An 11,200-nucleotide genomic window follows, 5' to 3' on the forward strand; every position below is an offset into this window, starting at 1 on the left:
AGTGTGTGTGGGACTGTACCCCAGTGAGAGTCAGTGTGTGTGGACTGTACCCCAGTGAGAGTCAGTGTGTGTGGAACTGTACCCCAGTGAGAGTCAGTGTGTGTGGGACTGTAACCCAATGAGAGTCAGTGTGTGTGGAACTGTACCCCAGTGAGAGTCAGTGTGTGTGGGACTGTACCCCAGTGAGAGTCACTGTGTGTATAACTGTACCCCAGTGAGAGTCAGTGTGTGTGGGACTGTACCCCAGTGAGAGTCAGTGTGTGTGGAACTGTACCCCAGTGAGAGTCAGTGTGTGTGGAACCTGTACCCCAGTGAGAGTCAGTGTGTGTGGGACTGTACCCCAGTGAGAGTCAGTGTGTGTGGGACTGTACCCCAGTGAGAGTCAGTGTGTGTGCGACCCGTACCCCAGTGAGAGTCAGTGTGTGTGGGACTGTACCCCAGTGAGAGTCAGTGTATGTGGGACTGTAACCCAGTGAGAGTCGGTGTGTGTGGGACTGTAACCCAGTGAGATTCAGTGTGTGTGGAACCCGTACCCCAGTGAGAGTCAGTGTGTGTGGAACTGTACCCCAGTGAGAGTCAGTGTGTGTGGGACTGTACCCCAGTGAGAGTCAGTGTGTGTGGGACCCGTACCCCAGTGAGAGTCAGTGTGTGTGGGACTGTACCCCAATGAGAGTCAGTGTGTGTGGGACCCGTACCCCAGTGAGAGTCAGTGTGTGTGGGACCCGTACCCCAGTGAGAGTCAGTGTGTGTGGAACTATACCCCAGTGAGAGTCAGTGTGTGTGGAACTGTACCCCAGTGAGAGTCAGTGTGTGGGACTGTAACCCAGTGAGAGTCGGTGTGTGTGGAACTGTACCCCAGTGAGAGTCAGTGTATGTGGGACCGTAACCCAGTGAGAGTCGGTGTGTGTGGGACTGTAACCCAATGAGAGCCAGTGTGTGTGGGACTGTACCCCAGTGAGAGTCAGTGTGTGTGGAACTGTACCCCAGTGAGAGTCAGTGTGTGTGGGACTGTACCCCAGTGAAAGTCAGTGTGTGTGGAGCTGTACCTCAGTGAGAGTCAGTGTGTGTGGAACCTGTACCCCAATGAGAGTCAGTGTATGTGGGACTGTAACCCAGTGAAAGTCGGTGTGTGTGGGACTGTAACCCAATGAGAGCCAGTGTGTGTGGGACTGTACCCCAGTGAGAGTCGGTGTATGTGGGACTACGGGTGAAGGAGAGTTGGGGGAAGAAGTTTGAGGACCTCGTTTGGGGCCTGGGATTGGGGTAGGAGTGTGGCAAGGTTAATGGCTGTGGTTTGAGAATGTTGTGCACTCTAGTGTGAGGTGTGGGGGTTCTGAAGCCTGATATCTCTGACTGATGCTGATGTTCTGTATTCCAGGATCTGGAGTGGGAGTGAAACTGGAACCACAGCTTCTCCAGAAGCAGGAGGGTGGGTGACTGAGAGGCCGAGCGGCCATGGCCCAAAGAAGTGGCTCTTTTGCCAAGGCGCTGATTTGTGTTGTGACCCTCCTGGTATCCAAGAGTCGGGCACAGCTGAAGCAGACTTCTCAATTTGGGAATAAACCTTTTGTGACCGTGTGGAATGCACCAACCCAGGACTGTGTTCGCCATTCCGTCAATCTGAACCTCAACATGTTTGACATCATTTCATCCCCAAATGAAGGCTTTTATGACCAGAATCTAACAATCTTCTACAAGGAGAGGCTGGGCAAGTACCCATACTACAATGGGCAGCAGGCTGTGAATGGGGGTGTGCCACAGAACAGCAGCCTCATGGATCATCTCACTGTGATGGAGCGGGACATTGGGCGTTACATGCGATCCCGGAGCACCAAGGGTCTAGCAGTGATCGACTGGGAGGAGTGGAGGCCCCTCTGGATTCGAAACTGGAAGGACAAACAGATTTACCGGAACAGCTCCCGGCGCCTGGTGTCCGAGCGACACCCAGACTGGACTGAGAGTGACCTGAACAGGGAAGCACAATTTGAGTTTGAGCAGTCAGCCCAAAGGTTCATGGCGGAGACTCTGAGGAGGGCCAGGAACTCACGGCCACACAGTATGTGGGGCTTCTATCTGTTCCCAGACTGCTACAACCACGACTATAAGAACAACATGGCCAACTACACAGGCCGTTGTCCTGATGTGGAGATATCCCGCAATGACCTCCTCAGGTGGCTGTGGACCAACAGCACAGCAGTGTTCCCCTCCATCTACCTGGACTCAATGCTGCGTTCCACCAACAGTGCCACCAAGTTTGTCCGCTCACGGGTGAAAGAGGCACTGAGAGTGTCCGAGCTTCACAGCGTCAACTACTCACTGCCTGTGTTTGTCTATTCCCGACCCACTTACACTTACACCGTCGACCTGCTAACTGAGGTGAGCATCCTCTCCACAGGGAAGAATATTCATCTTCACCAGCTACACTGTCAATCACCAGCATTCCTCAGCTACATCCACAATTTCACAATTTTCACTTGGCACAGGAGGCCATTCGGCCCATCATGCTTGCACTGGCTCTCCAAATGAGTATTATGACCTCGTGTCATTGCCCTGCCTTTTCCCTGTACCCCTGCACATTGGATGATTATTTGAATAGAAACAATGTCCTCTTCAATGTCTCGATTGAACCTGCCTCCACCACACTTCCAGACAGTGCATTCCAGACCTGAACCACTCACTGTGTGAAAAAGTCCAGAGTAAAAGCTCCCTGTACACTGTCCCCATCAAACACTCCCAGGACAGGTACAGCACGGGGTTAGATACAGAGTAAAGCTCCCTCTACACCGTCCCCATCAAACACTCCCAGGACAGGTACAGCACGGGGTTAGATACAGAGTAAAGCTCCCTCTACACCGTCCCCATCAAACACTCCCAGGACAGGTACAGCACGGGGTTAGATACAGAGTAAAGCTCCATCTGCACTGACCCCATCAAACACTCCCAGGACAGGTACAGCACGGGGTTAGACACAGAGTAAAGCTCCCTCTACACCGTCCCCATCAAACACTCCCAGGACAGGTACAGCACGGGGTTATATACAGAGTAAAGCTCCCTCTACACTGTCCCCATCAAACACTCCCAGGACAGGTACAGCACGGGGTTAGATACAGAGAGAATGTGCCTTTGTCCCAGATTCCACGAGCGCCCTCCACTGCAGCACTGTGGTATTTTCCATTTTGCTGTCCAGTTTGTGGCCTCTGACTCAGAGACAGAGGGTCTCTCCCCCTCTGTGTGAAGAAATGCTTCCTGACATCACCTCTCGGTGACCTGGTTAAAATTGTAAGACGAAGATCCCCTGATCAGGAGGAACCCACTGGTGTTGGGTTCTCCAGTGGTCTGCAGGTGACATTCATCAACTTGTGGTTGTACAGTCAAAGGTGCTGGAGTCATTGGCATGTTAAAGTCATATACCTGCACAGAACTGCACGGTAACCCCTCTGTTCTGATGTGAACAACCTGTTACCCCAGGGCTGTTGCTGCCGTCAGGACTTTGCTGCTGTGTCGATACGTTTATCAAAACCCATCTGGTTTAAATATTGCAAAGAAGTGAGACATTCTCTCTAACTCTCTCTCGCGGGAGTGAGATAGAGGGAGGGAGCACGAGAGAGAGAGAGAGAGGGCCCTCACCCACCCTCCCTCCCTCGCCCTCCCTCCCTCCCTCACCCTGCCCTCGCCCTCCCTCCCTCCCTCGCCCTGCCCGCGCCCTCTCTCCCTCCCTCGCCCTCTCTCCCTCCCTCGCCCTCCCTCCCTCCCTCCCTTGCCCTACCCGCGCCCTCCCTCCCTTGCCCTCCCTCCCACCCTCGCCCTGCCCTCACCCTCCCTCCCACCCTCCCTCGCTCCCTCCCTCACCCTGCCTCCCTCCCTCGCCCTACCTGCACCCTCCCTCCCACCCTCCCTTGCCCTCCCTCCCTCCCTCGCCCTGCCCCCTCCCTCCCTCCCTCGCCCTACCCACGCCCTCCCTCCCTCGCCCTGCCCCCTCCCTCTCGCCCTCCCTCCCTCCCTCCCTCCCTCACCCTGCCCGCGCCCTCCCTCCCTCGCCCTGCCCGCGCCCTCCCTCCCTCGCCCTGCCCGCGCCCTCCCTCCCTCGCCCTGCCCGCGCCCTCCCTCCCTCGCCCTGCCCGCGCCCTCCCTCCCTCGCCCTGCCCGCGCCCTCCCTCCCTCGCCCTGCCCGCGCCCTCTCTCCCTCCCTCACCCTCCCTCCCACCCTCTCTCCCTCCCTTGCCCTACCCACGCCCTCCCTCCCACCCTCCCTTGCCCTCCCTCCCACCCTCCCTTGCCCTCCCTCCCACCCTCGCCCTGCCCTCACCCTCCCTCCCACCCTCCCTCGCTCCCTCCCTCCCTCCCTCGCCCTACCCGCACCCTCCCTCCCACCCTCCCTTGCCCTCCCTCCCTCCCTCCCTCGCCCTGCCCTCGCCCTCCCTCCCACCCTCCCTCCCTCGCTCTACCCGCGCCCTCCCACCCTCCCTCCCTCCTTCCCTCGCCCTACCCACGCCCTCCCTCCCTCTCTCGCCCTGCCCCCTCCCTCCCTCCCTCGCCCTGCCCGCACCCTCCCTCCCTCGCCCTGCCCGCGCCCTTCCTCCCTCCCTCGCCCTATCCCTCTCCCTCCTCGCTGTCGCGTGCCTGATCTCCCTCACCCACTCTTGCTCTCCCTCTGATCTTCTCGCTGTTGGAAAGATTCATTCAGTCCTCCCATCTCAGTGAGTAACAGCGAGTCCAGTGGGTGGTGTCTGCACAGCCAAACACTTGGGTAACACTAAGTTTGAACATAAATAATGAGGCTGTGGGAACAGTCAATATCCATGGAACCCGTGGCCAGGGGGAGGGTCATATCGATTTGGTTTCTTCAGTTCTGTTGTCTCTGATTTAAACAGCGGGATCTGATCACGACCATCGGAGAGACGGCCGCCCTGGGAGCAGCTGGCATCATATTCTGGGGTGATGCCGAATACAGTAACAGTGAGGTAAGGATTAACCCTTTCTAGCCCTGTTGTTCTGCTCGATGCTTTTACCATTGTGCATTTCCGCCTCATTCCAGCGCTCCCTCCATTACTGCCTGTCATCCCCTCCTGCTCCTCCAGGTGGCACCTCATCCAGCCGGTCATTCAGGAGGACCAGCTTGATCCTTTGGATGCCAGCTTGATGCATCAGTGGGTAATGGCGCACTAGGGTATATCCCAATGGGACAGAGCTGCCAGCGGCGGTGATGTGACATGCGGGGGTGGGGGTCAGTATTCTGGGCTCGGTGACCCTGGGCCAGTGAGAGTTGAATTCACTGTCTGTATTCACTGGGTCATCAAACTGGATAGGAACCTGCTCAGCACTTTATTGATTGTGTCTCCAGGATTGAGGTAGGCGGGGGGTTGGTGGGGGCAGAGTGAGAGAAAGGGAGCAACAGAATCCTCTAACCATCCCCTCACCCTCCCACCACCCCCTCACCCTCTTTTTATTTAATCGTTCACGGGATGTGGGCCTCGCTGTCCATCCCTATTTGCCCTTGAGAAGGTGGGGGTGAGCTGCCTTCTTGAACCGCTGCAGTCCATGTGGTGCAGGTACACCCACAGTGCTGTTAGGAAGGGAGTTCCAGGATTTTGACCCAGCGACAGTGAAGGAACGACGATATATTTCCAAGTCAGGATGGTGAGCGACTTGGAGGGGAACTTCCAGGTGGTGGTGTTCCCATCTATCTGCTGCCCTTGTCCTTCTAGATGGTAGTGGTCGTGAGTTTGGAAGGTGCTGTTGAAGGAGCCTGGGAATTCCTGCAGTGCATCTTGTAGATGGTACACACTGCTGCTACTGTGCGTCAGTGGTGGAGGGAGTGAATGTTTGTGGATGGGGTGCCAATCAAGCGGGCTGCTTTGTCCTGGACAGTGCTAAGCTTCTTGAGTGTTGTGGGAGCTGCACTCATCCAGGCAAGTGGGGAATATTCCATCACACTCCTGACTTGTACCTTGTAGATGGTGGACAGGCTTTGGGGAGGCAGGTGGTGAGTTACTCGCTGCAGGATTCCTAGCCTCTGACCTCCTCTTGTAGCCACAGTATTTATATGGCTAGTTCAGTTCAGTTTCTGGTCAATGGTAAACCCCAAGATGTTGATATTGGAGGATTCAGTGATGGTAATGCCATTGAACACCAAGGGGCGATGGTTGGATTCTCTCTTGTTGGAGATGGTCATTGCTTGGCACTTGTGTGGCGTGAATGTTACTTGCCACTTGTCAGCCCAAGCCTGGATATTGTCCAGGTCTTGCTGCATTTGGACATGGACTGCTTCAGTATCTGAGGAGTGGCGAATGGTGCTGGACATTGTGCAATCATCACCGAACATCCCAATTCTGACCTTAGGAACATACGAATTAGGAGCAGGAGTGGCCACTCGGCCCCTTGAGCCTGCTCCACCATTCAATAAGATCATGGCTGATCTGAATGTAATGTCCTGTTTACCCCAATAACCTTTCACCCCCTTGCTAATCAAGAATCTATCTAGCTCTGCCTTAAAAATATTCAAAGACTCTGCTTCCACTGCCTTTTGAGAACGTGAGTTCCAAAGACTCTCAACCCTCTGAGAGAAAAAAAATCTCCTCATTTCTGTCCTAAATGAGATACCCTTAATTCAAGACCTCTCAGGATCTTAAAGGTTTCACAACAAGTCGCTTCTTACTCTTCTAAACTCCAGTGGATACAACTAACCTGCCCAAACTGTCCTCATAAAATAACCTGCCCACTCTAGGTATTAGTTTAATAAACCTTCTCTGAACTGCTTCCAATGCATTTACATCCTTCCTTAAATAAGGAGACCAATACTGTACCCAATACTCCAGATGTGGTCTCACTATTGCCCTGTAGAACTGAAGCATAACCTCCCTAATTTTATATTCAATTCCCCTCACAATGAACGATAACATTCTATGAGCTTTCCTCATTACTTGCTGTACCTGCACTTTTGTGATTCATGCACTAGGACACCCAGATCCTTCTGCATCTCAGAGCTCTGCAATCTCTCACCATTTAGATAATAAGCTTCTTTTTTATCCTTCGAGCCTAAATGGACAATTTCACATTTTCCCACATTATACTCCATTTGCCAGATCTTTACCCACTCACTTAACCTATGTCACTTTGTAGCCTCCTTATGTCCTCTTCACAACTTACTTTCCTACCTATTTTTGTATCATCAGCAAATTTAGCAACCATACCTTCAGTCCCTTCATCCAAGTCATTTATATAAATTGTAAAAGGTTGAGGCCCCAGCACTGATCCCTGTGGCACACCACTCATCACATCCTGCCAACCAGAAAAAGACCCATTTTTGCCAACTCTCTGCTTCCTGTTAGCCAGCCAATCTTCTGTCCATGCCAATATGTTACCCCCTAGACCATGAGCTTTTATTTTCCACAATAACCTTATCAGATGCCTTCTGGAAATCTAATACAGTACATCCACCAGTTCCCCTTTATCCACAGCACATGTGACTCCTTCAAAGAACTCCAATAATTTGGATAAACATGATTTCCCTTTCACAAAACCACATTGACTCTGCCTGATTGCCTTGAATTTTTCTAAGTGCCCTGTTATAACATCTTTAATAATAGCTTCTAACATTTTCCCTGTGACAGATGTTAAGCTAACTGGCCTGTAGTTTCCTGCTTTCTGTCTCCCTCCCTTTTTGAATATGGAGTTATATTCGCTATTTTCCAATCTAATCGAATCTTCCCCGGATCTAGGGAATTTTGGAAAATTAAAACCAATACATCAACTATCTCATTAGCCACTCCTTTTAAGACCTTAAGATGTCCATCAGGACCTGGGGATTTGTCAGCCCGCAGCTCCAACAATTTGCTCAGTGCCACTTTCCTGGTGATTGTAATTTTCCCAAGTTCCTCCCTCCCATTCCCTGATTTACAGCTATTTCTGGGATGTTACTTGTATCCTCTATAGTGAAGACCGATGCAAAATACCTGTTCACCTCACCTGTCATCTCCCTACCTTCCATTATCAGTTCCCCAGTCCCGGTTTCTATAGGACCAGCAATCATTTTGTTAACTCTTTTCTTTTTTAAGTATCTATAGAAACTCTTACTATCCGTCTTTATACTTCTAGCTGGCTTTCTCTTATACTCTAATTTTTTCCTCCTTGTTAATCTTTTGGTCATTCTTTGCTGATCTTTATATTCTATCCAATCTTCTGACCTGCCACCCACCTTTGTGCAATTATATGTTTTTCCTTTAAGTTTGATATTGTCTTTTACTTTTTTTAGTTAACCACGGATGGTGGGTCCTCTCCTTGGAAATGTTCTTTCTCATTGGAAGATATCTACTCTGTGTATTCTGAAATGTCCCTTTAAATGTCTGCCATTGCACCTCTATTGACCTTTCCCTTAACCTCATTTGCCAGTTCACTTTAGCCAGCTTTGCTTTCAAGCCCTCATAATTCCCCTTATTTAAGTTTAAAATACTGGTCTTGGACCCACTCTTCTCTCCCTCACACTGAATGTAAAATTTAATCATATTATGATAGCTGCTACCTGGGGATGCCTTCACCATGAGACTATCAGTTAATCCCTTGTTGTTGTTCAGTACCAGGTCTAGTATAGCCTGCTCTCTGCTTGGCTCCAGAGCATGCTGTTCTAAGAAACTATCCCAAAAACATTCTATGAACTCCTCATCCACACTACCTTTGTCCATCTTATTTTTCCAGTCTATATGTAGATTAAAATCCCCCATGATTATCACTGTACCTTTCTGACAAGCTCTCATTATCTCTTCCTTTATACTCTCCTAATGTGTAGCAGGCATGTACACCACTCCCACAAGTGACTTCTTGCCTTTAGCATTTCTCATCTCTACCCAAACCACTTCTAAATCCTGGTTCCCTGAACTTATGTCATTCCTCTCTAATGTGCTAATACCTCCACCTCTTCCTAGCTTCCTTTCCTTCCTAAATGTCACCTACCCTTTAATATTCAAGTCCCAACCTATGTCATCCTGCAGCCATGTTTCTGTCATGGCTCTCAAATCGTGTTTATTTATTTCTATTTGCACTATCAGTTCATCTGTTCTGTTTTGAATGCTATGTGTGTTTAGGTACAGAGCCTTTAGTTTTGTCCTGTTATTATTTTTGTAATCTCTAGGCTTACCTGCTGATTTACTCTTCAATTTGTGCTCTCTGCCCCTTCCTGTTTATCATTTCCCATATTAATACCTTTCTCTCTTACCTCACCTCTGCTCTTTAGTTTACATCTTCCAAAATTTGATCTCAGTGCCAGTGCCCCACAAACCAGAACCCACTTCTCCCACACCAGTCTTTGAGCCACACATTCGACTCTCTAATCTTATTTGCCCTATGCTAATTTGCACATAGTTCAGGTAATAATCCAGAGATTATTGCCTTTGAGGTTCTGCTTCTTAATTTGGTGTTTAGCTTCTCTTACTGACTATGCAGAACCTCTTTCCTTGTCCTGCCTATGTCATTGGTACCTACATGGACCACGACAACTGGATCCTCCCACTGCAAGTTCCTCTCCAGCCCTGAGCAAATGTCCCAAACCCTGGCATCGGACAGGCAACAAAGCTGTCTGGAGCCTCGCTCTTTGCTGCAGAGAACAGTGTCAATCCCCCTCACTATACCAACCCCAGTACCACTAGATTCCTGCTTGCTCTGAGGAATTCCTGCAGTGATGTCCAGGAGCTGAGATGATTGACCTCCAACAACCCCAACCATCTTCCTTTGTGCTCGGTATGACTCCAACCAGTGGAGAGTTTTCCCCCTGATTCCCATTGACTCCAGTTTTGCTCAGACTCCTTGATGCCACACTCGGTCAAATGCTGCCTTGATATCCAGGGCAGACGCACTCACCTCACCTCAGGAGTTCAGCTCTTTTGTCCCTGCTTGAACCAAGACTGTAATGAGGTCAGGAGCTGAGTGGCCCTGGCGCAACCCAAACTGGGTGTCAGTGAGCAGGTTATTGCTAAGCAAGTGCCGCTTAATAGCACTGTTGATGACCCCTTCCATTACTTTACTGATGATGGAGAGTAGACTGATGGGACGGTAATTGGCCGGGTTGGATTTGTCCTGCTTTTTGTGTACAGGACATACCTGGGCAATTTTCCACATAGCCGGGTAGATGCCAGTGTGGTAGCTGTACTGGAACAGCTTGGCTAGGGGCGCGGCAAGTTCTGGAACACATGTTCTAATGCCGGAGTCAACCACACCCCCCACTTTAGGCCTCGCACCCCTTGCCCCAACCCCCCCGCCACCCAGCTTCGTCCCCCTCGCACCCCCCCGCCCAGACTCGCCCCCCCCCCACCCCCACCCAGCCTCGCCCCCCCCCCACCCCCGCCCAGCCTCGCCCCCGCACCCCGGCCCAGCCTCGCCCCCCCACCCCCGCCCAGCCTCGCCCCCCACCCCCACCCAGCCTCGCCCCCCCCACCCCCGACCAGCCTCGCCCCCCCCACCCAGCCTCACACCCCCCCGCCCAGCCTCGCACCCACCCCCCGCCCAGCCTCGCACCCACCCCCCGCCCAGCCTCGCACCCACCCCCCGCCCAGCCTCGCACCCACCCCCCGCCCAGCCTCGCCTCCCCTGCCCAGCCTCGCACCCACCCCCCGCCCAGCCTCGCACCACCCCCCCGCCCAGCCTCGCCTCCCCTGCCCAGCCTCGCACCCACCCCCCGCCCAGCCTCGCCTCCCCCTGCCCAGCCTCGCCCCCCCCCCCCACCCCCGCCCAGCTTCGCCCGCCCCCCCCCCCGCCCAGCCTCCCCCCCTCCCCCCCGCCCAGCCTTGCCCCCCCCACCCACCCGGCCTCGCCCCCCTGATTGTTTGATTTCTGGAGGCGTTTGATAAAGAAGCGGAATACTGCAGATGCTGGAAACCTGAAATAAAAACAGAAAATGCTGTAAAAACTCAGCAGGTCCGACAGTGTCAGGGGAGAGAGAAACAGAGATAACGTCTCGAGTCCCTGTGACTCCTCTTCAGAACTGTTCAAAGAGTCGTACAGACTCGAAATGTTATCTCCATCTCTCTCTCCCCTGACACTGTCGGACCTGCTGAGATTTTAACGGCATTTTCTGTTTATATTTCTCAAGGAGATCGATGCCGATTGGTCTAGTTCTGGAGGGGGGTTGACCCCGATTTGTGACCACTCTCTGGAGGGACCAACATTCACTTTACTTAGATAAAAGCAAAAAACTGCGGATGCAGTTTAGAAC

General features: G+C 52.4%; 1 protein-coding gene and 1 pseudogene across 1 annotated transcript; both read left to right on the forward strand.

Moving 5' to 3' along the window:
* The first annotated feature begins 1,381 nt into the window (after positions 1 to 1,381).
* On the forward strand, positions 1,382 to 4,997 carry hyal2a (hyaluronidase 2a). Its single transcript, XM_078538194.1, has 2 exons — positions 1,382 to 2,376; positions 4,872 to 4,997. Exons 1-2 carry the CDS (start codon positions 1,456 to 1,458, stop codon positions 4,980 to 4,982), a joined length of 1,032 nt encoding a protein of 343 aa, XP_078394320.1. The 5' UTR covers positions 1,382 to 1,455; the 3' UTR covers positions 4,983 to 4,997.
* On the forward strand, positions 3,237 to 3,509 carry LOC144678398 (small nucleolar RNA SNORA53; annotated as a pseudogene).
* Positions 4,998 to 11,200: the final 6,203 nt, after the last annotated feature.

This window comes from Cetorhinus maximus, unplaced genomic scaffold (genome assembly GCF_964194155.1).
Source record: "Cetorhinus maximus unplaced genomic scaffold, sCetMax3.hap1.1 HAP1_SCAFFOLD_4184, whole genome shotgun sequence".
In the NCBI taxonomy this organism is placed as follows: Eukaryota; Metazoa; Chordata; class Chondrichthyes; order Lamniformes; family Cetorhinidae; genus Cetorhinus; species Cetorhinus maximus.